Genomic DNA, 26,851 nt, shown 5'->3' on the forward strand with positions numbered 1-26,851 from the left:
TATGCAGAGGAGTACTATAGTTATACAGTCTACTATAATCTGCAACCACTACTTCTAGGTTTGAGTGATATATTGTAGAAATAGTTGGACTATCCAGTCTGCTGTCTGTGTGATGCATGCTTGACACAATTCTAACAGTTCATCTCCACTAATTAATGACATTAACCAGAAACACTAACTGTATGGAAACAATCTTTTTAGATGTTATGAGTTTTTCTCCTCAGGCACTTAGTTCATTAAGCCTAACAGATACACTGAGAAAAGTGAAAATATTTAGTGCTTAATTTGAAATATCTTTATTACAATATGCTTGAATTGCATTCGAGGTTTGTTCTCTTTAAAAATCATACAAAAATACAAAACCATACTGCATTAGTATGAGAAGGAAAATAAGCATTCCTGTTATTCCACAAGTTCATTTAAGAATTGGAGGTGGTATGCTAGGTAAATTTTCTCATGCCATGGAAGAAAATCTTTGGATTTAATTCTACTCTTGTCATGCAGTACGGTACTGGAAGATGTTAAACAAACGTTCTGTTTGAAGAAATATGCCTTCCTCTATTTAATTTATGCCAAGTGAAAATGAGTCAAGGAATTTAAAAGCAAAATGCTGTTTTCAAACCCTTTTTTGCAATGTTTTATCCCTGAGATAATTGCACGTCAGTCTTGGTTAAAAGACACCTCTGCGGGTAACATATTCTGAATACATAGGAGTGTTAGATGTGATTAGCTTATTCTCAACCTACCCACCCATTTTTCATAAGGGACATAACTTCAGTACATAATTAAACCTTAAAAGGTTTCTTCTCTCCTCTAAATGACTTTTCCTCATGATTTAAGCAGATGGCACAATCACAGTAGGCAGATGTTTTTGAGGTTACGTTCTCTCAACTTCACAGGGAGCAGATTCTTCAGCATTATCTGTTTTTAAAAAACAAAAGTTTTTTAATAATGGAAAAATAAGATTCAAGTCAATGTAAGTTATAACTGCAGTAAAAATGCACCATGATTTTCTGCATCATAGGCCCGTTACAGACGGGCTAAAAAGTACGCGCAGAGCGCGTACTAGGGTTATGACGGGGCGGTGCTTCTGCACCGCCCTAACCCTAGTGCGCGCACAAAATGGTGGCGGCCGTTCCGCACAGCCGCCGCCATCAATACGTGATGACCGCACCGCCTCCAAACAAGGCGGCGTGGTTGTGACGTACTGGGGTCACGGCAGGGCGCCTAGGGCGCCCTTTCCGCGACCCCGGAAGGAGCTCCGTTTCGGAGCTCCTTCCTGGTTTGGTCCGCTGGGCGCAGCCTTCAGACGGCTGCGCCCAGCGGACCAAAGGAGAAAAGGGCCAAACTGCCCCTTTCTCCTTCTCCCCGCCGCCGCGGGGTGTCCTTGGGGCTTGAAGCCCCAAGGACACCCCTTTCCAGGCTGCGGGGAAGAGGCCTTTTGCCGCTTCCCCACAGCCCGGAAAGCAGCGGATTGGGGCCTCAGCGGCTGCCGCTCTGAATGCTGAGGCCCCGATCCGGCGGGGAAAGGTGCACCTACAGGCCGCCCCAAAGGGGCGGTCTGTAACGCGCCATAGTTTTGAAAACAGCTGTTTCTTTTAAAGTCATTTTTGTATGACTGGAACTACTGGAATTTCTGAGAGCATTTTTTTTTTGTTTGTTTCACACACTGATAGCCCCAGACATAGATGAATTGTGATATTCACCACCCATTGATTGGGAAACTACATACACTGCTGACCCATATCCTGACAGCGAGAAAAGGACTAGCGACCATCTCAGTGCAAACAGGGATGCTAGTGTTCCCAGTAGTTTCACCATACAATGTGAAAGCTTCAATTATAGGCTTATATAATGAAGATTTAACAGTGTGGTCACCAGCTGTCCCTTTTTCCTTCCAAGACCATTACAAAGTCATCTGGAATCTGTGCTTTAGCTCAGTATATTTGACCTCTATATATTGTAAGATGTTTTAGGAAAACAAAAATACCTCAGTAATATAATATATCATCGCCAACTGTGGAGAGCTCTGTGCAACTGGAACAGGAAACTATCAGTGGCAAAAATCACAGCTGAAAATGAGCCTCTTGGTATAGTACCCAGAGTGTTTATGCCAAAACAAAGAGTTGGTCTATTGTTTACTTTGTTTAACTCATAACTCAAAACTAACCTTTTACAATACTGTTACCTCACATTTTCTGTTTTCTATTTTTAGTTTTGTACGATGTGGCCATGCTATTCTATTCAGCAAATAGTTCACATTCCTATTAACATAGTTTAAAACATAATTAGTTCTTAACTTGTTAATTGCATATGCGTGCATAAGTCTCTTTTTGGACATAGTGCAGGGAGCTATTTTACCTCATCCACACCTTCTTATCCCTGACTGCTGTCAAGCCTTGGGAATTGCTGCTGCTGCTGAACATAGGGGAGGGAGGGTGCAAACAATCCAGACAAGATGCAGCTGGTCTCAGAACCAAGGGGAAGAGAGTGCATTTCTTCCCTTCTGACTTGAGGCCAGCTGCCTATTCATCATTTTATCTGCCTGCTCCTTTTATTGCCTCTACCAATAAGCAGCATCAGGAGTCCCTGCCGGGGTGGTGGTGGTGGAGAGGGACACAGAACTATAAGATTTCAACTGAAGTTCACTGTTTCCCAAAACAAACGAGTTCACTGTTACTGTCCATTAAAATAATATAAAACCTATTTTATTTTTGTTGTAAAGTTTTTGAACATACCACTCCTTGATTATGTCTGATCAGTCAAATCCTATTTTTTGAGATAATCTGTCACAGTTTGATACTTTCAACACCACTGTAAGTCACTTGAAGTGTAGCTTAACCATAGAGAACGTTAATGCAGTTGCCCCTCCTTGAATATTTACAGAGGGGTGACCTCCATTAAATTTAATGCAGCATACCCTATGCAAGCCTATGGGGCTTGAATATAGTCGGTCTCCGTTTTCGTGGGGGGGGGCAGAACGGATCCCCCGCAAAAACGGAGGGCTGATTATATTCTGGGAAATCAAGAGCTATACAGTGGGCCCTCAACATCCCTGGATTTAGTATCCACAAATTTAGTATCCACCCTGGATTGAAATGAAGAATTGGCTTGAAATTTTTTTTACCTGCAATCAATTGCAGGCCAAGAAGTTGTCCCAGGGCAGTAGTGGAGGCTTAAAACAGCAAGGCCTGGGCACCAAGCATGCATTCTTCCTACTTTGGTTGCAATGATTCTGCTCTTTCCTTCCAAAAGCAGAAGTAGTGGTTGGCACTCAGGGCTTGCCCAACTTTGGCTGATGGAAATCCCTGGAAGGAGTTTTCAGGGGAGGGAGAAGCAGCTAGCACATGGCACTCGAAATTTGCCACCACATCTTCCACTGATGAAATTCATTCCTTGGAATATGCTCACCAATACTGTATCTGCTGTGCCAAAGTTTTCAAAAACCTGCCCACAACAGGCTTTTTTTTTTTGGGGGGGGGGGGGGGTTAGGCCTCAGCAAGCCCCAAGTGCCAGGCAGTTGCCACTTTTGCCTCCTTGGAATTGACTTACATCAGCTGAGGGAGCGGCAGCAACAGCATGCCCTGAGTGTCAGGAGCACAGTCTTTCTGCTTCATGGTAGAAGCACTCCAGCTGTTGCTTCTACCTTTTGAAGGAAACAGCAGAATTGCCTGGTGCCTGGCCCTTGCACCTGCAGCCTCTGTTACTGCCCTGAGACTGCTTCTTGGCCTGGCTGAGTCAATCATTACCTGTCAATCTCACGTAATTTTAAATTGAAAATTTTAATACTGACTTGAGTGTTCATGGTTTTTTTTAGGATCTATGGGGAATCAAAACCCTGCAGATATCGGGGATCTACTGTATAATTTAACCATGAAATGAGCGGGAAATCAAACTTGCTAAAAGGAATTTAATTATTCTGAAAGTTAGTAATTGGTGGTGAAGATAAAACTCATGTTTCCTGGAAACATGTAAATTACACCGCATTCTAAAGACAAAAGAAAAGGCTTTTTAAAAAGAAGACAAAAACTCCCATTTTATTTTCAATTGCACAGTACATCAATGTAAAGCACAAATTGCAGGGGGTTTCCTCTAGAACATTCTCCACTTTGTCTTCCTGTCTCACTAAAGAATGCTTGGCATTTAGACTAATCAAATCATTTCCCATTCTTGTGAGGTTTTTTCCTCAGCAACACACCAGCATGATGCTTGGTGTGGGCATGTCAGTGTGAACAATGTACAATGAAATACACCTTGGATATTTCCATATAAAGTGAAAATAATTGGCAATAAAAATTACCATTATTATGTTGCCTTGGTCTCTTAGTTTGGTCACTGCCACTTTCCCCTAGCTTTCGCTTTGCACAGTCCAAACAAGATGCCCCTGCAAGGACAAATCATGTTACAAACTGCACACATGCAATAAAACTAAAGACTTCCAGGACTTTGGTTGAAATTGTTCCCTTTCACTTTAAAGATTTACACAATAACCATGTCATAACCAATTACCATCCACTTAAGGTGTGCACATCATGCCCCAATTTACCCTGACACCACCCCAGATAGGAGCAGAAAAGATCCGTTCAGGCAGCCTGCTGCAACCCCGGGGTGGCTTCAAGTCGCTCCGGGGGCACGTGGCATCAAAACACTACATCCCCAGGTCACCCGGAAGCCGTTTTTTCTGGGCTATCTGTTCAGCCCAGTAGTCACGAGAAAAAATTCATTTTAAGTGATTTCCCTGACATGGTATCTTTAATTGTACTGTTGCACCTCGTGATCCAAACAAAGATTTGAAGCAAGATAAGCACATGGCTATCAACAGGTATAAACCAATGAGTTTCGGAACTCAATAAATGAAGTCTCCAAAGTCACTTTCTACTTTTAACCATAACTCTGTGGTCACTATTTGGAGACAAAGTACAAGATTTTAAAGTAAAATATTATTTCTATACATAATAGATTAGATGAAGTTTAAGTCATACTTTATTCACACTAGAAAACTAGTCATGATTAAATCCCCCAATTTCATGGGTGTTGTGTTGGTCTGGGTTCAACCGACTGGCCTAAATCCAACAACTATTCCTAACAAGAGTAGGCCAGTGAGAACAAAATCTTAGGTAAAACAAACAGAGCAGAAAAACAAATGTTCTTGGGTAGGATTGCAGGCTTGTGGCACAGGGACGATGAAGGTGGTCAACCCTGTTAGTGCCAACAGCTGTTCCAGCACTCATCTGGAATCTTCCTAGTGCGCTCTGTAGGGCAGGGGTGGGAAACTGATGGAAGGTGGGGGTGCAACACCCCTCAGGAGGTGCAATCTTGGTAGATTGCACCTCAAATAGTCCCAAACACCCCCTAAAGGAAGTGGAGGCTATTCATTTGTGTTTTGGTCCTATGGGCCATTTTAAGACTACAAGAATCCTTTATTTTTAACAGGAAGTAGCGTGGGCATCAATGTACAGGTCATTCCCTATTGGAAAAAATGGCTTCTTAGGCCTGTGGTGGCAAACCTAAGGCATGTGAAGCCATTTTTCAGGGCACATGGAGGGTGGAGAATGGGTGCATGCCTGTTTCTCCTCTTTCCAGCCACAGGGCCTTCAGCTCTCTCCGGAGAGGCAACTGAAGGCTTAGGAGGGAGCACAGGGAGAAGGACCAGGAACAGGCATGCACCTATTCCTCCTCTTCCCTAGCCTTCAACTGCTTCCAGAGAGATAGCTAACTCCCCCCCCCCGGGGGGGACAAGGAACAGGCACATGTTCCTCCCTCACCCCCAGGCCCTATAGCTGTCTTTGCAGGCAGCTGAAGGACCAGGAGGGCAAGGGCAAGACAACCTGCCCTGGAAATCCCATCCCCCCCGGAAGTCCTGCCCCCAGCACCGAGTAACACCCGGTGCAGGAAAGCCTTTTAGTTCAGGCACTCAGTCCCTAAAAGGTTCACCAACACTGTCCTAGCATAAGATGGCCTGAAGGAATCAAACAGTGGAGGACATGCCCCCATGTTGTATCTGGACATTTGAAGCACCAGACTAGCTGGTAAGGGGCCGTTGCACCACCACACAGAGGGAAATACTTGAATAATGAGGTAATAGTAGATATTCCCCTTCACACAAGCTTGAAACTACTACTAGTACAGTCCCGTTTCACTAGCAGACTGCCCCAACAGAAATCTAGCCTCAATCAAATACAGTCCGCCCTTGCTTTACACGGGGGATCTGTTCCAGACTCTCCCGCGTAAAGCAAATACTGCGCATGCTCAAGCCCCATTTAACTGAATGGGCTTGTGCATGCGGCGGCACGCGTGCACCACAAGCACATGCCCCATTAGTCACAATGGGACATGGCACCCCGTGCGGCTTTCAGCATATGCTGAAATCGCGTATAGCACACCTGCGTATGATGCGGGCGCACTGTACTGAGTGGTATTTGATTCATTTTATAAACAGGAATGACTTGTGAATGGAAAACTGGCACACAACAACAATTTCTCCCAGGAATAGCCTAATATTACAAGAAATAGATGCAAACAAAAATATACTTAACCTAAAAGTGTTGTGCTATCCACTTGATGTGTATCTGGGGAAAAGAATGAAAACTTAAGTCACCAATCAGATTGGATATCCTTGATTTGATGATACTTTTATTATTAATATGACTATTTAAACTGCACATTAACTCATTATTAATAAACCAAACTTTGCAAACTAATTTAAATGCACAAAGCCAACAAATGCTTCCCTTTCATACTACATGCACTGTTCCTTATCATACAGGAATGGGATCGTCTACCTATGGCATCAGAAGTCCAAAATCAATAAATGATTGAAATTATTCCAACTCATCCCCCTTGGATATCTAGGTCAGGGTGAGCAAAGTGTAGCTCATGGACTGCATGTGTTCCCACCATGCTGCCATTGAGGGCCCCACAAGCTACCTTTTTTCTTTGTTTTGGAAAGAAGGCCCATACAACCCAAAGAGATGAAGGCGGCCAAAAATGTGGCAGAATGCCCAACTGTGTCCCCCAGAGGCTTCAGAGGCTACTATTGGCCATAATAGAGGAGAAAGTGTGGACAGAATATTATTCAATGTGGCCTTCCAACTCCTAGCAGATGCCCACCCCAGTCTAGACTATGCTCCTTTTAGAACACCTTCTTCACATTTTCTAAGCACAAAAGGGCAGTGTGAACATTTAAATAAGCCTGAATAATTATGCAGCCTGATTTTTTCTTATTTTGCCCCACACATCAAGGTGTATCAAAACAAGTGAAAGTACTTCCTAGTGTTTTTCAATAATACATTTTTCTTTCTCTCCCCACTCATGAAATGATGTTCCTTAGGGAGACAGAACTGACCACCGCTGAAATTTTATAGGTATCAAAAATTAAAGAAAGGTGGGTGGGTCTTGAGATTTGGATATTTGCTAGTTGACAATGCCCATTAAGATAAACCTTTTGCTTCATCCCATTCCTCATCAGTACAGCACAGCAAGAACCATCTTAGCTGGATACTGTCATTACATGTCTCAGAGCTGATACTCAAGTCTGAGGGAATTAAAAAGGAAAATTATTTTTCATTTATCATTTCTTCTGAATAGTCTTGTGGATAGAGATGAAATTACAAATGTTGTTAGTAACTGGTAGCACAGAATCAAGAGATGATAATTGCTACAGCTAATTCGACAGAATAAACAAAACTGCAAAACTTGCAATATGTGACATCAGAAGCACAGAGCATTTAATTGCATTTAAAGCAATTATCTTTATTCCTGAAAGATGTGAAACCAAAAATACAGGTAAATGGAGAACAGAAAAGGTTTAGACACAATAGATTGTTATACTACCTGGACTTTTCTGCTTGCAGATTTGATTGGTGAGATCCTGAACGTACTCCGGGAAACTTTCAAAGCCATCCCCATAGGAGACTACTTTTATGCCATGCAAAAGCATTTCTGCCTGAAGTTTAAAAAACTGGTCCTCATTTTCTTTAAGCACCAACATGTAATGTTCAAGATCCACTTTGTTTTTGACAGTATATAGAAAGAGGGCTTGAAATATCTGATCACGCAAGGTTTCTCCACAGCCCAAAAACAGAAATGATTTTGTCCGGTACAAGTTTTGCAGAGCTTCCTATAAATGGAAAATGGCAAGTGAAAATAAAAGTATTCAGGCCACAGATATTATAAAGCAGAGGTGAGGAACATGAAGCCCTGTAGAGTCTGCTGGGCTACAGCACCATGCTCCCATCAGCCTGGGGCTAACGGAAGCTGAAACCAACAACTCAGCACCTAGTTTGCTACCCCCATTGTAAGGTATTCATTGTATACAGCCTACATACACTGTGTATGTATGCAAATATACCTATCATTAGTGTTACTTTAGTTACATAAGAGAAAGAAAAACTAAAAATGGAACAAAGATCTTAAATGTAATATGACCAGTTTTTAGAGTGAAGCCAAACATATGTTATTTTCTCTTCCAAACAAGAAATGGCATAAGCCACTCACTAGGGGACTTCATGTGTCTATTACTAATGTGAGCAGGGCTTAGCATTCAAGACACAGAGGTCTGCTTCCTTCTACCTGTACAGCAAAACCCTGCTCATGTCTTTCGACTGTAAACGAAGTGTGGTAAAAATAAACAACACATACCAAACTCCCATCTGCAACCATTATGTTACAACTATGGTTTAATATCTGCCAAGCCACACCTTGGCTCATCAAGCTTTAAGTTATTAACCACACTATAATATTATATATCTACCATATCTGATCCTACCATTCCAGTTTCAGCTACAGAGTACATTCAAAGCATTGCTAATTTACAGCCTGTGTAGCTTGCAAGAAAATACTTTTCTGATCTCATGGTGTACATACCATCACCTCGGGGTCTTGAGTAACATCTTTATATCCTGAGGGATCCAACACCATTCCACAGGGGTCAGTATATAAACCATGAATGTGAAGAACTCCATACTGGACATGTCCCTTTGCCCACTGGAGAACCTGAAGAAGGCCAAATAGTTTGTTAATAATGCCAAGTATTGTGCAGAAAGAAGTCAAGCCCCTAAAGAATGAATGACCTATTTATTTTGGCAACAGTGCTATCTGCTCCTCCCATGTTTGAAAGTCACATAAATCTAAACAAAAATATCCAAACTTGAGCTTGCACCACACAAGGTTATTTGCTACATGTTGCAGGCTTGCTAATTTTCTAAAAGCAGGCTCATAAAGGTTTAAATGTAAAACAACATCCTACAATAGGCATTTTCTTGTAAGCATTGTACAGTTTTGTTCCAAATGTAATGGAAAAAACCCTCAAAATAATCCAGCGCTACAGCGTGGCCACCGGTATCCACTGGGATTTTGTTCCAGGGCCGCACTCCATGGATTCCACAATCTGTGGCTCTCAGGTTCCATTACAAACAATGGTGAAGTAAAATGGTGTCTCTTATATTAAATGAAAAAATCAAGTTTGTATGTCTTTTGGGGGGTTGGTACAGAGGTTGGAACTATCTTCTTCCTTCACACAATGACCAAAACTTCCCCCCAAACCTATCTTTTGCATGATACACCCTCCCAACATGTCAATTTACTAGAGGGTAGGGACAGGTAGGCAGAGAATTACCCAGCTCTGTGCTTGTAGCAAGACACACAGCAACAAGGCATTCTCTGGATGACTTCCAGAAGTCCTGGAAGATGATGTTGTCACTCTGCATCTAGGTACTGGCACATAATTAGACACTTCTTCACCCTCATCCCCCATCTTGCCACTCTCAATTAACCAGTAAATGGCTGAGGGTGGGGAGGTTACAGCATGTAAAGGGTAGTGTTGTTGTTTTCAGGATGAGAGAAGACACAGGGCATAGGTTTGCAAGATCTCAGCCAATATTTTTTTCAAGTCACTTTTCAATCTAAAAAGGGCATCCAAAAACAACTATAAAAAGTATATATAAAGAAAATTTTAAAACTGTACCACCATTATAAGAGTGGAATTTTTAAAACAAATGAAAAACTGACCTGGGCCCAGAGAATTAGCTACTTCTTCCCCCATAAGTCCATCAGAAATGGATTTTTAATTCTTCTACCATCCATTTTTATTAAGGTTGTGTGGGAGAGTTTGGGAGGCATTATGCCCTTCTGATATTAGTGTTAAACATTTTATGTTTTCTAAAAACCCAGAATGGAGATGGACAGATTTCCAAAGAAAATTTATCAGTCTTATCATACCTGGTCCTTATCTTTCAAGTCAAGAGATACCATGGGCTTATTCTGTTGCTGACCAAAAATTTCAAGTAAGTTATCATAGTTGGTGGTAAGCACCATTGTGCCTCTCTCCATGAGACGGAGGATTGATTGCAGAACAACTGGATTCTGAATGTGTTGCTCCAAGTTATCAAAGACTTCCATTAGACAATCCTGGAAAAAGTTGGGCTTGGCATCTCCTGTGCGCTAGAATAAAAAGAGAATACCATCACACAGAAAGAAAAACATGTATGAAAAGGCTTTAGTAATAAGTATACTGAACCCTGAAGCCATCCAAATCTTCAGTGCATGTCCTGAATTCAAGTATTATGAGAATGGGGAATGGAGAATCACTGTAAAGTAATATGTAGATACTCACCGGTGACATCTTTCGGATGAGGTCATGAGCAACCACAAGCAAATCTCGGTCTTTGACCACCTTTTTTCGGAATTCAGCCACATCCCCTGGATGCAACACCTCCAGCTGGTCAGCTGCTTCAATGACAGCTTCGATGCAGCTGCGCCAGGAGCAAAGAGCTGGAATTCCTGGCGCCACAGCAGCACTTACTCCTGTTCCAATTACTAGCAGAAGCTCCCGGGGCTGCCTCCGTATGAGACTTTTTAAAATTTTCCTAGAGAGCAGAAGGCAAACATAAAATCTATCTTTGACCAAGATAAGCATACCTATACAGTATTTAGTCATTTAATTGTTTTACTAGAATAGCAAGTTGAAATCCTTTTGGTCAATGGCAGAGACAGGTATAGACAGTTTTAATGGAGTGGTTTTGAAAACAGCAAGCATTTAATTAACTTTGAAAAGGAGTTTTGCTGAACAGGACTCAGTAAATTGCCAAGATACTGATAATAGAAAAAAGTCATTGCTAGTTGTGCTGTACAGAATCACCATTTTAATTATACACTAACTGATTGCAGAAAGTGGTACAAACTGCACCAAAGGGTTGTACTATTGAACTCCCACTATCTCTCAGGCTAACTCACAGGGTTAATGTAGGGATAAAATAGCAGTGAGGTATACACACTTGCTTTGGACTCCTTTGAAGAGTGCACAAGAAAACTATGATAATCATGGTAGAGTGACACAGTTTGTCATTTGTTAACTTTTTCCCATGGAATGCTCATTTTTAATGTCAAGCAAATAGCTACAAAATGGACTTCGGTGCCTATGAAATGGCAACAGAAGTGAACCACACAGAGTTGTTAAGATATAAATAAGATACTTTGTACATTAAAATGTCATTTAAAATCATCTTGAACAACAATCCACATATATGACAGTGAACAACTTGCTTTCACCTTGATTTTTGTTCACTTTTATTTGTTGTCCTCTCTGTTGAATCCATGTCTCCTGCTCCTGTGAAGTAAGAACACAAAGATTCCATAGGTTTTAAACAGGGATGAAGCAAAGATCAACAAACAAGTCAATTTAAAAAAATCTGGGCAATAAACTGGCCTAATCCCATGTATGTAGACCATGTTTGTGTAGACTCAGAGCTATCTCTGAAGAGGTTCTACTGTAATCAGCAAGATGAACATGATGGATGTTCTTTGCAAAAAGACTGCTGAAGCTATAGCAAATTTAAAGAACAAAACGAGGTTTTGCTTGTTGTGTGGCCAAATACAAAGCTGCTACAATGTACAACTATTTTCCCTTTTATTTTATATTACTAGAATCATAGAATCTTAGAGTTGAAAGAGACCACAAGGGCCATCTAGTCCAACCCCTTGCCATGCAGGAAATCTCAATCAAAGCATCTCTGACAGATGGCCATCCAGCCTCTGCTTTAAGACCTCCAAAGACAGAGACTCCACCACTACTCCTCTGACTCCTATTATTACTAGCAAGGCTTTGGTCTTAAGTGGGAGGTCATAAAGGGAAGGCATTGCATCCCAGAATGCTTTCAGAGTGGGGACTCGTAGCATTCACAGCCAGAAGGCACTGGGCAGCTGTCAAGGATTGCCTCTGGCTGTTGCCGAGAACATGGTGCAGTATCTTGAAAGTTTGGAGCCTACAAGATTGTTCTTATATCACTGACTTTAAGTTCCTCTTGTGTGAAAATATCTTCTCTACTTGTTACAGGGTTCACATTTTGCTCCACTAATGGGACTTACTCCAGTCTCTTAACCCCTCCAGTGAAATGGTTCCACAAAGATCTCAAATAGTGGGGGCTGAGAAGGATCTGGGTAACTTGTAGCCCTCTGGCAGGTGATAAAATGCCTGATTTTATTTCTCTTGTGGGGGGAGTGCCACAAGACATAGAGAATGACTGTAAGATGGGGAAGAGGCAGAGGTCAGCTGCCCTCATCACTGTGGCCCTTCAGATGTAAAAATGGGGTGAGGGCGGAAATCAGACACAAAACCACTTTATTTGCATGAATGGCACCAACAACCCTGTTTTCTACAGGTACGTTTAATTTGCTCCAGAAATTCTCCAGATGCTGAATTTAGGGAAAGGAGAAAGAAAGTGGGAATAGAATGAGGAAGGAAGAGAAAGAAAGGCAGAGAGAAGGGGGCAGAGAGAGAGAGAGAAGAAGAGAGAAAATCAGCTCCTGCACTTTTTCGTACAATGAGAAAAAAGTATTCACAGAAACTAGCCAAGCTTATTTCCATCATTTATGAAATACATCAAAAGCTACAGAACAGAGATATCTAAAGATAGCTCAGCTAGTGCTATTCTGTATCATATGCATCCAATACTGCCTAAATGTCCAGATCCATATTTGCAACCAAAACAACTGTTTATGCATTGCTCCAGATGCTTTATGCAGACTTCTTCAAGGAGACCTCTCCCTGTTGTTTAAAGATGGCACCATTGTTTGTGTACAATAATGTAAAAACTTACACCACTGTGTGACCTTGGGCAAGTCTCTCAGCCTCAGAGGAAAGGAAACCTCCTCTGAACAAATCTTGCAACAAAAAAAGCCCCACAACAGGTTGCCATATGTCAGAAACAACTTGAAGACTTACTAATAGTTTAAAAAGTAAACAATGATTCCCAAGATAGTTATTCCTCATATCAATGGCCCTTGTGGTCCCTTCCAAGATTCTCAGATCCTATGTGCTGCAGGATATAAAGGAAGAATTATATAGATTATGAAATGCAATGCAATGCATCTTCATACAGGTAAAGTGTAACGCAGGGATCATGTGTGGCCTAAAAGGCTATTTTTGTGGTCTTCCTTTCTAACCCTATTGGAACATATTAATTTGTTTTAGACAAATTGATGTCTGAAAGCAGCTGCATATAACACACAAGAGTTTAATTTTTTGTCATTCTTATAATGTAAAACAGCTCCTCTCTGTCCACCAACCTGGCACACTCCAGATCTATACAGCTCCCACAATCCCCACCAATCAAGGCAATGATGTGAGTTGTAGTCCCACAGATCTGGTAGCTGATAGGTTGGGAGAAGGCTGATGTAAAATGTTAGGGTCAGAAAGATGATGTATAATGTAAAGTATTTCTAAATCAATTCAATTTTTTAACACAAGAGGTTCAAAGGCTTAGTAATTAACATCAAATCATATTGATAAACAAGCTTGTTTCTCTAATTCTCAATCCATCTGGACAGCTAGGATTGTTTTACAATAAACAAGATGCTCTTTGAACATGCTCAAGGGTTCCCTTCAACATTATTGTCGTGACACACCACTCTGTCAACAAAGTTCTCTGATATAGTAAAAAGATCTGAGACTATGCAACAACTTTCCTTATGAGTGTGTTAGTAAAACATGTGGCAAGCAATAAGGAATCACTGTGTGAAAGACCTTTGTTGTCACTTTTTCAGACTGCAAAGAGATGATCCAGATGTTTGAATGTCCATGCTTGTACAAATTTAGCACATCAGGGACAGGACTAGCCTTCTTGAGATGCTACATGTTGCTAGACTTGACAATTGAAACAAATGACAGGGATCCAGTATCTGTAACAGTTGTGTAGAAGAGGGAATTTCAGCAGGCACTGGTTGTTCCTGGCTTTAATGAGTGAAGGCCATATGAAATAACACAAAACATAGCTGCCCACTGGAAACTCTGAAGGGATGTAACTAGATTGACCTCCCTTGGGAGAGAATTATATAGTGCTGCTACAGAGAAAACCCTGTCAATGTACCCACCAACCTGGCCTTTTAGGTGGTGGCACACATCAGGCCCTCCACTGTGAGTCTTAAGTTCTGTGTGGGGTCATATGGTAGAGGGACTTTCAAATATACTGGCCCCAAGTTCTTTAGGGTTTTGTAAGTCAAAATTAACACCTTGAACTGAACCAGTGGGCAAATTCAAAAACAGTAAACTATTTCAACCACTGAAATTACAGAGAGAGAGAGAGAGAGAGAGAGAGAGAGAGAGAGAGAGAGAAACTACTATAAAAATTTTTGCAGGCAAGATTGGTGATATATTCTCTTTAGAGAGCATACCTGATAACAGTCTATCCAACATACATTGGGTCCTTGGTATCCAGTGGGGTTTGATTCCAGGACCCCCGTGGATACCCAAATCCATGAATTCTCAAGTCCCATTAAATACAATGGCATAGTAAATTGGTGTCCCTTATATAAAATGACAAAAAACAAGGTTTGCTGTTTGGGTGTGTTATATATTCAAGCTGTGGATGATTGAATTAGTAGATAAAGAATCTGGGGACATGGAGGGCTAACTGTATTTTATGCTAGCTTCAGCTTCTGAACACTTTTCAAGGACAGACCCATGTAAAGCACATTGTATGTGTACCTTCAAGTCATCTTACGGCAACCCCATGAATTTCATGGATTGAGAATTCTTAGGCAAGGAATACTCAGAAGTGGTTTTGTCCGTCAGCAGCTCTCAGACTGTGGAATGACCTTCCAGAAGACCTTCCAGCTCTCACTGTGATGGACCAGGACCTAGGAGTAGAGCACAGGTTGAACATGGGTCAACAGTGTGATACAGCAGCTAAAAAAGGCAGTGCGATTCTAGGCTGCATCAATAGAAGTATATAACCGTTCTAGATCAAGGGGAATAATAATGCCACTCTATTCTGCTTCAGTCAGGCCTCACCTGGAATACTATGTCCAGTTCTGGGCACCACAAGTCAAAAAGGATGTTGAGAACCTGGAGCGTGTCCAGAGAGCAACCAAAATGGTGAAGGGTCTGGAAATCATGCCCTATGTGGAAAGACTTAGGGAGCTGGGCATGTTCAGCCTGGAGAAGGGAAGGCTATGAGGTGATATGATAGCCCTGTTTAAATATTTGAAGGGGTGTCATATTGAGGATAGAGCAAGCTTGTTTTCTGCTGCTCCAAAGAATAGGACCCAGAACAATGGATGCAAGCTACAGGAAAAGAGATTCCACCTCAACATTAGAAGGAACTTCCTAACAGTAAGAGCTGTTCAACAGTGGAAGACACTCCCTCAGAGAGTAGTAGAATCTCCTTCTTTGGAGATCTTTAAACAGAGGCTGCATGGACATCTGTCAGGGATGCTTTCATTGTGAATTCCTGCATGGCAGGGGATTGGACTTGATAGACCTTGAGGTCTCCTCAAGTTCTATGATTCTATCATTTCCATATTATAATTTAATTTTTATTTTTATTTGTATTTTATTATCCAGACTGAGTGCCACAGGTGAAACAGCAGGATATAAATTGAATAAGCTAATAAGATAAATAAAAATGTTAATGGCTCAAAGTATGGTCTGATAGTTTTACGACAGACCAGGCCATGCTTCTGAGGTGAAATGTACATGTTTGGCAATATAATCATATCTAAGAAATGATCAAATAGATTCTTCATTAACATTGGGAAATAATACCTTTAACTTAATGTACAGTATAATGGTTGAAGTAATGACTTAATTTAGGCCCTCTCTAGATGGGCCTTTTAGCATGTACCGAGTACGTGCTAGAGTTGCCTCAGAGCCTCCGTACGTAAAAATGGCGGCGCCCTGTACACATGGGCACCGCCATTTTGACAGGACGGCCACACCACATCCAAACGGCGTGGCTCGGCCATATTGTACTCACACTGCCACAGGGTGCATAGGGTGCCCTATTTGCAGCGCCGGAAGGAGCTCCGAAACGGAGCTCCTTCCTGGGGAGCGCCTCGTTCCCTCAGCCACCAAACGGATGCGGGAACAAAGACGGGTGGAAAGGGGCCAAGTGGCCCCTTTCTCTCCCGGCAATGGCTCCCTGGGGTGTCCTGGGGCATGAAGCCCCAAGGACACCCCTTTCCAGGCCAGGAGGAAGCAGCGTTTTGCTGCTTCCCCGAGGCCCGGAAAAGCGGCAGATCAGGGCCTCCGGAGCTGCGGCTGTGGCTGTTTAGGCCCCGATCCTGCAGGGAAAGGGGCAGTTGCAGGCCGCCCCGAATCAGCGGTCTGTATCCCGCCTTAGTTAACTTCAGGGATAGACATGCTGTTACACACCTCATTTAACATTGAAGTAGTATTTTTTTCAAGAAATAAACTTGCATTGTATAAATCTCATGTTTATTCTTTTTATTTTATTCTGAATGAATTTTATGAACATGTTAGCCTAAGAAAGGCAAACCAAGCTAAAAGACATAGCAAATTTACCGTCACTAGCACACCTCCTAATATTATATATCAATGCATATCATATAAGGTTACTAATTAGGACTCCTTGTGATTCATGATAGAAAATTTGCACTAAATCTTTCCCTACCATGGATATGCATCACTTGCCATATTTGTGATTGTTGTACTAGTATTCAGGGGGGAAAAATTTGCACCGATAGTATCACAGAATATATCTCAGCATACAGCTTGCAAATAGACAACTAAACTCAAGTTAAACCACATCCTATTTAAGTAATGTTAGGCTCCAGTCCTAAGCAAATGCATCTGAATGAAATTAAATAGGAAAGGAAAATTATTTCCTGTGAAGGCTGCAGCCCTTGCAACATTTATGGTATGTGACAATTTAGTACCTCTGAAATTAATTAATTAGCAAACAGCCCAAAAATAAGAATGCAAATGTGTTTAGCACTGAGATGCAAGTTTGTGACTGTTCTGTTGCTGCTCCCCTCATTATACATTTTCCTCCTTAATAAACACACCTCACAGATGAATAACTATATAATCTACATACATGTTATCAGACTGATTCTTATTGTACTGGTGTTTAATAAAATTCAATAATAAAATAGATAATAAAACCCCAGCTCAGCCATGTAGACCTTGGGCAAGTCACACTCTCTCAGCCTCAGAGGATGGCAATGGCAAAGAATCTCATTCGAGGAAACATGCCAAGAAAACCCTATGATGATAATAATAGATTTTATTTATATCCTGCCTTTTCAGAAGGATCAATGATAGCGTCACCATAAGTCAGAGGCAACTTGAAGGCACACAACTACAACAAATCTAATAAAATGCAAGCCGATATGCCAGTCTTAAATACTAAATATGAACCCAAACCAAAACTGTACGTTCACCTTTTTGTCAGCTGAACTACTGGCAGCCACTTGAAAACAGTACTCAGTTTTAAGCAATTTAAGTTGCAGAAAAACTGGCAGAGATGCTTTAAGCCCTCTTGCTTAAGAAGGGGCATGACACCAGGGCTACTGTCTGAGAGCGACTAAAAATAGAAGACATTAGTGGTGCTATTTTGAACAATGATGTCCGTGCATTATTTGCCCCTTTTGGTATCTTGATGCCCAGTTGTACTGTTACAGCTAATGCGGCAAAGGAAAAACTAGAAAGCTAAAGAAAGAATGAATATATTAGCAGCCACATGCAGACAACGCCAGTGCGTTACATCCCAACTGAACAGATGGAATTTATGGCTCGAGACCAAAATTTTCCATGATTCCAGGGATCCATAAGAATAAAGAATAACAAAAAGAGTACTAATACTTAAACAGAAGATTAGCTATCCAGCTCTGGAGAGAGGCAGACCTGATCCACGGTCCCCATGCTGAAGAGACCAACCTAAAAGAGGGAAAGGCAAATAAAAGACAGCTTGGAAATAGGAAGAGTGGCTCAAACAACAAGACTGTGACCTACTTTCGTGTTTTCAAGACTCAATTCCAGAAAGAGGGCAGCAAAACGCCAGGTGCAAAAACCCTCCGCAGCGTTGAAGTCAAAGGCAAGGTACGGATTAAGATGGGGAGGGAGATGTACAGAGAGGATAAAGGCAAAGTAACAGGTGCGCAACAGACCCATGACACACATAAACAATTTACTGAGAATGATTTTTCTTATTCACCCAGCAAAACATTCTTCCAACAAACTACGCACCCAGCTTCACTCTCCAACACGTGGCACGTTTCTCCCTTTGGTAGGGCTAAGTTGCCATTTTGGTGGAAATTCAACAGGTGCAGCTGCTGCAAAAGGCCCTTCGCTGCTTACATTTCAGCAAGGGATCCTCACTGCGGAAATAACCAGGTTTGAAACAAACTACAATCCCCAGAATTCCCCAACATGGAGCCATGGCGGTTAAAGCAGTGTCAAACCCGACTATTTCTGCACTGCGCATCCAGCTTTAAACATTGGCAGAGAGGCACTAGAATTAGAGAAGCCGTTTGCTTTTGTGGTTGTTGCTCATTCACAGGCCTAGATTTTAGCTTTGAGGAAGATTGTCATAGGAGTTTATCACACTGGGGTTAATTTTGGCATTAAAGAGAGATTAAAGCACATTTAAAGCATCCTGAAAATGGTGAGTAACTGAGCGAATGATTATCACAACTAAAGCAATGCTGGAAACGCATTGTCACCAAAATCCTGAAAATGAAAAGATATGCGTTAATGCTTCTTTGTGACCACTTTAACGTCGGGTTTTGTGCAATGTTGTGTGGAATTGTTTTGCATAATTACATGATTTCCCCCCCCCCCCCGGGATAAACACCCGATCTACTTAGTGTGATAATCTCCATAGCCAACACAAAACAAAGGCCTCCCCCATTCCCAAAATTATGGGGGGATTTCGCCCCCATTGATTTCACACAGGCTTTGCCTGGGAGAGGGAATGATGACCCACTTCAGAAGTAACTAGAAAAGGGACTTTCTGAGTCCAAAGGAAGGCAGTCTTCCTTCACAAGGAGGGAAAACAAGTGGGGTAACCTCAGCATATACTGAGCATAAGTTGTAGTTGTTGTTGTGGCGTGCCTTCAAGTCCTTTCTGACCTATGGTGTCCCTATCACAGGGTTTTCCTGTCATGTTTCTTAAGAGACGGTTCACCATGGCTGTCCTCTGAGGCTGAGAGAGTGTGACTTGATGCTTCTTCTTCTTCTCATGTATCATATTATTATGCATATATACATGATGGAATTATAGAGTTGGAAGAGACCACAAGAATGGCCATCCAGTCCAACCCCATTCTGCCATGCAGGAACTCTCAATCAAAGCATCCCCATTGACAGATGGCCCTCTGCTTTAAGACCTCCAAGGAAGGAGGCTCCCCTACACTCAGAGGGAGTGTGTTCCACTGTTTATCTTTATCATCATCATCATCATCATCATCATATTCTGTCCTGATATATATTCTGTACTTCTTTGTCTGGCTCAAGTGCTATGGAATTCTGGGAGTGCCCACAACAAACTCCAACTCCCAGAATTCCATAGCCTTGAGCCAAAGAGGGTTAAAGCGCTCTCAAACCGGGTTATCTCTCCAGTGTGGAGGCCCTGAGCCTGGGGTCTGCCTTACCTCCTGGGCGCGACCTCCCTGCCTCCTTCCCTCCGCTGGCTTCGTCTCCTTCTCCAGGCGCCAGAGGAGGAGCCAAGGGAGGCCCACCGCCACAACAGCAACGCCTCCATCCCCCTCCTCCTCCTTCTCATCTTCCTCTCTCCCCCCATTTTCTCTTCCTCAGAGGGAGAAAGAAAGACAACTAACTCCCCTGCTCTCATAGGAGGAGGAGGCCATGGGAGCACAAAGCCCAGTCCATGGGGAAGAGAGAGCCTGCTTCCAAACAAAAGCCAGGGGCCTCGAATAACAACAAGTTCAATAACAACACAGGGAACAAAACTAAACCATTATATGCCTACATACTGTATATATAAGTATGTAATAATCATATATATATATATATATGTGTGTGTGTGTGTGTGTGTATATATATGTGTGTGTGTATATACACATACACACACATATAGGTATGTAATCGTATATATGTGTGTGTGTGTAATAACATATATAGGTATGTGTGTATATATATATATATATATGCATGTAATAATATATACACACACGTGTAATAAATATATGTATATATATATATGTAATATATATATATATATATACACACACATGTATGTAATAACTATAGGTATGTAATTATATATATATATATATATACTGTATATATATATACACACACACTATATGTATATATAGACATATATAGGTAAGTAATAATTATATGTAAGTAATATAGGTATGTAATAATTATATACATATATATATATATATACACACACTGTATATGTATATATAGACATATATAGGTATGTAATATATATATATATACACACACACACACACACACTGTATATGTATATATAGACATATATAGGTAAGTAATAATTATATGTAAGTAATATAGTTATGTAATAATTATATACACACACACATATATATATATATATACACACACACTGTATATGTATATATAGACATATATAGGTATGTAATATATATATATATATATATATATATATATACACACACACACACACACACACACACTGTATATGTATATATAGACATATATAGGTATGTAATAATTATATTCATACGTATACCATATAGTCGGCCCTCTATTTTCACGGGGGATCTGTTCCATTCCCCCTCCCCCCATGAAAACTATACTTCTATTGATGCAGTCTAGAATTGCATTGGCTTTTTTAGCTGCTGCATCACAATGTTGACCCATGTTCAATTTGTGGTCTGCTAGGACACCTAGATTATGGTCCATCACAGTGAGAGCTGGAAAGTCTTCTGGAAGGTCATTCCACAGTATGGGAGCTGCTGACAGAAAGGTTATCTGAGTAATAGTTGCCCCGCTGCTCCTGGTTGGCTAAAGTAAGTGTCCACCAGAAATCCTGAGGATAGATTATATGGGAGAAGTCGAGCCTATAGGTAACCTGGATCCAAACCATGTAGGGCTTTAAAGTAACAGCTAAGACTTTGTACGTTGTCCAGAAACTAATTGGCAGCCAGTGGAATGATTTTAATGTGTGTGTAATGTGATAACGCCTAGATGTACCAGTACCAATCATGGCTGCCATTTTAAAAAAACACTAATAGAAGTTTCCAAACTTCATGTTTTGCCATGTATTGAACGAATGGAAGTTTCCAAACTTGGTACAGCACATTGAAGAAGTCCAGGGAGTTTATCAGACAATGGAAATTGGAAGTATAATCCAATGGCAATCCGAACGCAATCATGGGTTTTAGCGTTATTGCGTGATAACCCACCACATGCAATTTCGGGCAATGGGAAGCCAGTTCAAAGTTCGAACGCAATTCGCATTCACAAAAATTAGCTGAACTAGCGAATTCACATGAATGTGTTCTGGCCCCACTTTCTTTTCATTCGAAATTAAGAGAAATTCCTCCCGTGTGATAACTCCCAGGTTTGAGGTTACCAGTACACACACTACCATCTTTAGATCCTCCAGCTCTTAGAAGGAGTGCAGCTGGCATAAGAGCTGAAGATGATAGTAAGCACTCCTAGTCATCACATCTGTTTGGGCTGCCTTTTGAAGCAACTGACCAAGAAGCACTCCCTAAGCTGCAAACACAGGCTTTTGGGGGTAATGTAACCCCATGGAAGACTGGTTGACACACATCCAAACCCCAGTTAGAACCCTTGACAGTAAACACCTCCATCTTGTCTAGAATTTAGCGTTACCTTCCCTGCCCAACTCATTTCCACCTTAAGGCATTAATTTAGAGGACATTATCCTTAGCTGAGGGTGAGGGTATGATTGAAGGCATAGCACAAAAAGCACAAACAGAAAAAGAGAGACAAGAAGGAGAACAGTTAAGCATCACCAGCTACCCAGCATGTTAAAAAAGCACAAATCTATAAATTTGGCCACTAAATGGAAATTATTAGGTAAGTGGAGGCTGGTAAAAGTGGGGGGGGGGGGGGGAATCATCCTAGGGTACATTTTAGAAGAATCCTTGAAGTTGTGTCTAGAAGATTCCAGATGCTTTTGTTTACTCATGCAATGCTCCTTTATTTTTATTTTTTGTAGGAGCCTATCCTTATTCTTTCCATGTTATTACTACTTCTGGTACCTAAGTTTTTGTTCACGGAGTCATAGAATCATAGAGCTGGAAGAGACCACAAGGGCCATCCAGTCCAACCCCCTGCCATGCAGGAACTCTCAATCAAAGCATCCCCAACAGGTGCCCATCCAGCCTCTGTGTAAAGGTAAAGGTATTGCCTGTTGCAAAGTGTCTGACCATAGGAGGTGGTGCTCATCTCTGTTATTAAGCCGAAGAGCCAGGATTGTCAGAGACTACTATGTGATCATGTGGCCAGCATGATTGCACAAAAACTATTTACCTTCCCACTGGAGTGGTACCTATTTAGCTACTTTCAAACTGCATGCTTTCGAACTGCTAGGATAGCAGAAGCTGGGACTAGTGATGGGAGCTCATCCCAACCTCCAAAGAAGGAGTCCCCACTACTCTCCGATGAAGAATGTTCCACTGTCGAACAGCCCTTACTGTCAGGAAGTTCCTCCTAATGTTGGGGTAGAATCTCTTTTCCTGCAGCTTGCACCCATTGTTCCAGGTTCTATTCTCTGGAGCAGCAGAAACCAAGCTTGCTCCCTCCTCAATATGACACCCCTTCAAATATTTAAACAGGGCTATCATGCTTCCTCTTAGCCTTCTCCAGGTTAAACATACCCAGCTTCCTTAACCGCTCCTCGTAGGGCATGGTTTCCAGATCTTTCACCATTTGAGTCACCCTCCTCTGTACACACTCCAGCTTCTCATCCTTTTTGAATTGTGGTACCCAGAACAGTATTCCAGGTGAGGCCTGACCAAAGCAGATTAGGAAGCGCTATTCCCTTCGTTTGGACACAATACTTCAATTGATGCAGTCCTGTTAAAGGACTAATGCCCAGGAACACATATATTTCATTAACTGAGGTATACCTGTACATGCCTGCACTATCACACTTGCAAGTTAACTCCTTTAATATGACACAAAACTAAGCAAGTTCAGTGCAGACAGGTGGAAAACACATGCTATGACAAATGATTTCCACCACTTGAGGGAGCAGCTCTTCTAAATACATGCTATGTATTGAGATTTAGTCCAACTTTCAATGGGACTCACAGCAGAGTATACAGGGCAAAAAGTCTTCTTTCACTATTGGGCAACTGAGGACAAAGCTCCAGCAACACCCACATTTTTGGAAACAGTTTTGTATTTGGTTTCCCATAAATAAATAAGCATATTAATATTACAGGAGGATTCTGTGTTATTTTTAATGAACAATATCCTAATGTCTCCTGTTGGTGTGATTGTCTAGCTGTGTCCGACTGTAGGGGACACTGCTCATCTCCGTTATGAAGCTGAGGGAACCAGTGTTGTCAAACATGACTCCATAGTCATGTGGCAGCATGACTGCATGGAACGCTGTTATCTTCTTACCAAAGTGGTACCTATTTATCTACTTGCACTTTTACATGCTTTTGAACTGCTAGGTTGGCGGAAGCTGGGACTACTGATGGGAACTCACTCCGTCACACATGGCACTTGGGTCTCAGCTTGCTGATCTGCTGACCTCGTGATTGCTAGATTCAGTGTTATTTCCGTTTTTTGCCTATACAGTTGTCCCTCCACATTTGTGGCTCTGAGTTTTGCAGATTTGATTACTGTATATACTCGTGTAAAGGTAAAGGTAAATTTATTCCCCACTGACAAGGTTGTCGAGTTGTGTCCGCCTTTAGGGAGTGGTGCTCATCTCCGAAGAGCCAGTGTTGTCAGAGATTACCCTGTGATCATGTGGCCAGCATGATTGCGCAGAAAGCTGTTTACCTTCCCGCCAGAGTGGTACCTGTCTACTTCCATTTGCATGTTTTTGAACTGCTAGGTTGGCAGAAGCTGGGACTAGTGATGGGAGCTCACCCCATCATGCAGCACCCGGGCCTTGAACTGCCAACCTGCCAATCTTGCAGTCAACAGAGTCAGCGACTTAACCGCTTGAGCCATCTCATCCCTATATACTCATGTATAAGTCTGGAAATTTTAGTCCCAAAATTTGGACAAAAATTGTCCCAAAAAACCTGAGTCAACTTATCCACAAGTCAATCTAAGTACTGCACTTTAACTCTCATAAAAAAGGAGCCATCCCCTTGGTGAAAGGCAAAAGTGTAATCTGTCCTGAAAGCATTGACCCCCCCCCCCCCCCCCCCGCTCTCTCATCCATCCAGCCTTTTTAGTGGAAGCACAAACAGCTATGTCTGCTGGAATTTTGTTAAGTTCTTTGGCATTATTTTCCTTTGCTTATCAATCCTTTGTCACATGCCCCTAAATTTTACCCTTCACTTATACATAGGTCATATCAAAATTCATAATTCTAGCCCCCAAACCCGTCTTCAACTTATACATGAGGTCGACTTATAGTTGAGTATATACGGTATTCACGAAATTGATTAATATGTTGTCTCTAGGAATCTCTAGGTCCTCCACAGTAACTCTGCCAGAAGTTAACCATGGAGTCACACTGGAGGACCTAGAGATTCCTAGCGAGGTGTTCTCTCAACTAAAAAAAAAGTGTTTTTTATTTGTGGTTTTTCCACTTTCATAGGGATCCTGTGCTCCTAACCCCAGTGAATGTGAAAAGCCCACTACATTTCAGGTTTAACTGTGAGTTTTCTCTAGGTGGTGCTATTTTCCACTTTTCTCCATATCTTCAGTAATAGTAAGAATAAACATGTTGGCAATGACACAACAAAATACGTAATGTTATTACTAACATACATATATTATCTGTCTTTCAAATTCAACATATATCTGTATTTAGTTTGTTTGTATTTCTGATGTCAGTTGCTGGGATTCTAGGAGACAGGAGACCTAATCCTCTTCTGCCATTTTCTGGAATGCAGAGTTTACAGTTTTGACTCTTATGGTGAGCAGTCTGGGAAGAGGAGATTTTAACAGAGCAAATTGCATAGGTAGGAAGGACTACAGATCGTTTCCCACCTCCACAGTTCTGATCGCACCCTTTGCGATCAGATATTGTTTTGTAAAATAATAAAAACAGGAGGGATCACATTTAGTTTGACCGTAATTCACTGACAGTACAATTCTGTTTCTCTCTACACCAGCACAGGTCCCACTGAGTTCAGTAGGACTTCATGCCAAGTACGTCAATATAACGCTGTAGCTTAGATAAATGCTAATGTACCCATGCTAATGTACCCATGTACTGTTGAACAGGTGGGATTTTTCATCTGCATTCCAGCAAGGATTTTAGTGTAAAATATAGTATAAATGTAAACAGCAGTGTAGAATCCATGTAATTAAAATAAACATTCCCCTTTCAACATAAATAGTCACTGTAAGTGTGGCTGGCATGGGGCTCAAGGCTTTCTAGTGTAAATAGAAAGTGTAGTGGCATTTCTTCATTACATTTCAGATCTGATTTGGTGAGGCCCAACCAGCGCTTCCCCCACCAGTGAGCAGGGCTATGGACATACGTTAAAATTATAACATACTTGATTGAGGTGGGGGGGGGGATCCAAACATTAGAGTGTGACTAAATCCAGTTTATTCCTTTTACTATGATGGTATAATATTTAAGTCTAAAATAATATATTTAGATGAAACATGCAAAATACGCCCATAGCATGATGAGAAACTAAAAAATGAAAGTTAAAAAACACTAAGAGGACCAACTGTTCAGTTCTTTAATTCAGATACTATCAGGATAGAATTATATTTTGTAACTTTATACAAGCAGCACTTTATATGATTACATTATAGAAACTTTTCCCTAATATAACAAAGCAAGTAATGAGAGGCTTTACTTTATAAAAACACAACAATATCTAGTGACAAAACCAAAACCATTCAAAGTTAAACTTGGAAACGTCTCATTGCATGAAGATTTATCCACCTTTGAGCTTGCATGAAGTCTGCACAGTTTCCACAGCAGAAGATGGTCCAATTCAAGGGGCCACTTGTAAGTATTTTCTTTCTTATAATTCTCTGGAATGTCCAATGCCCACACAAAAGCATTTGGAACTGTTTTTTTGGTTCAAATTCATCACTACTGTATAATTTTTACATTACATGGCAGCAATCCCAGGTTTATCAACAGTGTATATATACAGTACTTGACAGAGAGCCATCCAACATATTTGTCACATTCCTCCTTAATATTTTAAGAGAAACACTTCCAAAGCATAAGGTGTGAAGAGTCCTTGCATTAGTGACAAACATAAATCAGTCTGGAAAGTTATTATGGGATCAATGATCTATCTATATACACAATTCCATCTGATAGTTTCTTAACCTTCAACATATTTGTTCTTTTAATGACTGTTCTTTAAAGTATGTTATTTAATTTACTAAATTCTCCAGTTCATTCACTCATTGCTGATCCAGGATACATGTAACACTGACTCGCCCTGCTTC

At 41.3% G+C, this 26,851-nt stretch overlaps 1 protein-coding gene across 14 annotated transcripts; it reads right to left on the reverse strand.

The window, feature by feature from the left end:
- Nucleotides 1-272: 272 nt before the first annotated feature.
- SIRAL2 (SIR2 antiphage like 2) lies at nt 273-19,976 on the reverse strand. 14 transcript variants are annotated; one of them, XM_089524912.1, is made up of 13 exons: nt 19,891-19,936; nt 18,251-18,310; nt 14,997-15,132; nt 14,668-14,799; nt 13,220-13,313; nt 11,548-11,605; nt 10,613-10,865; nt 10,219-10,440; nt 8,866-8,994; nt 7,834-8,119; nt 6,537-6,569; nt 4,301-4,384; nt 273-921 (listed from the first exon to the last, which is right to left on the reverse strand). In XM_089524912.1, the coding sequence occupies exons 6-13, from the start codon at nt 11,592-11,594 to the stop codon at nt 878-880; spliced, it is 1,098 nt and encodes a 365-aa protein (XP_089381038.1). In that variant the 5' UTR covers nt 11,595-11,605; nt 13,220-13,313; nt 14,668-14,799; nt 14,997-15,132; nt 18,251-18,310; nt 19,891-19,936; the 3' UTR covers nt 273-877. The 14 variants fall into 14 exon arrangements, with proteins under 14 accessions (XP_089381038.1, XP_089381035.1, XP_089381040.1 ...); XM_089524909.1 differs by lacking the exon at nt 18,251-18,310 and having other exon boundaries at nt 19,891-19,969; XM_089524914.1 differs by lacking the exons at nt 18,251-18,310; nt 19,891-19,936 and adding an exon at nt 18,485-19,694.
- Between the last annotated feature and the right edge of the window lie 6,875 nt (nt 19,977-26,851).

This window comes from Sceloporus occidentalis, unplaced genomic scaffold, assembly GCF_023333645.1.
Source record: "Sceloporus occidentalis isolate IW3139 unplaced genomic scaffold, rSceOcc1.0.p SCAF_5, whole genome shotgun sequence".
NCBI lineage: Eukaryota > Metazoa > Chordata > Lepidosauria > Squamata > Phrynosomatidae > Sceloporus > Sceloporus occidentalis.

Bases quoted from the DNA above. Each gene is read 5' to 3' on its own strand.
- SIRAL2 (XM_089524923.1), bottom strand. From the start codon at position 11,594: ATGGATTCAACAGAGAGGACAACAAATAAAAGTGAACAAAAATCAAG. The intron at 10,441-10,612 runs GTGAGTATCTAC...TTTTTATTCTAG, and splicing joins TCATCCGAAAGATGTCACCG to CGCACAGGAGATGCCAAGCC. The intron at 8,120-8,865 runs GTATGTACACCA...TTCCATTTATAG, and splicing joins CTCAAGACCCCGAGGTGATG to GAAGCTCTGCAAAACTTGTA.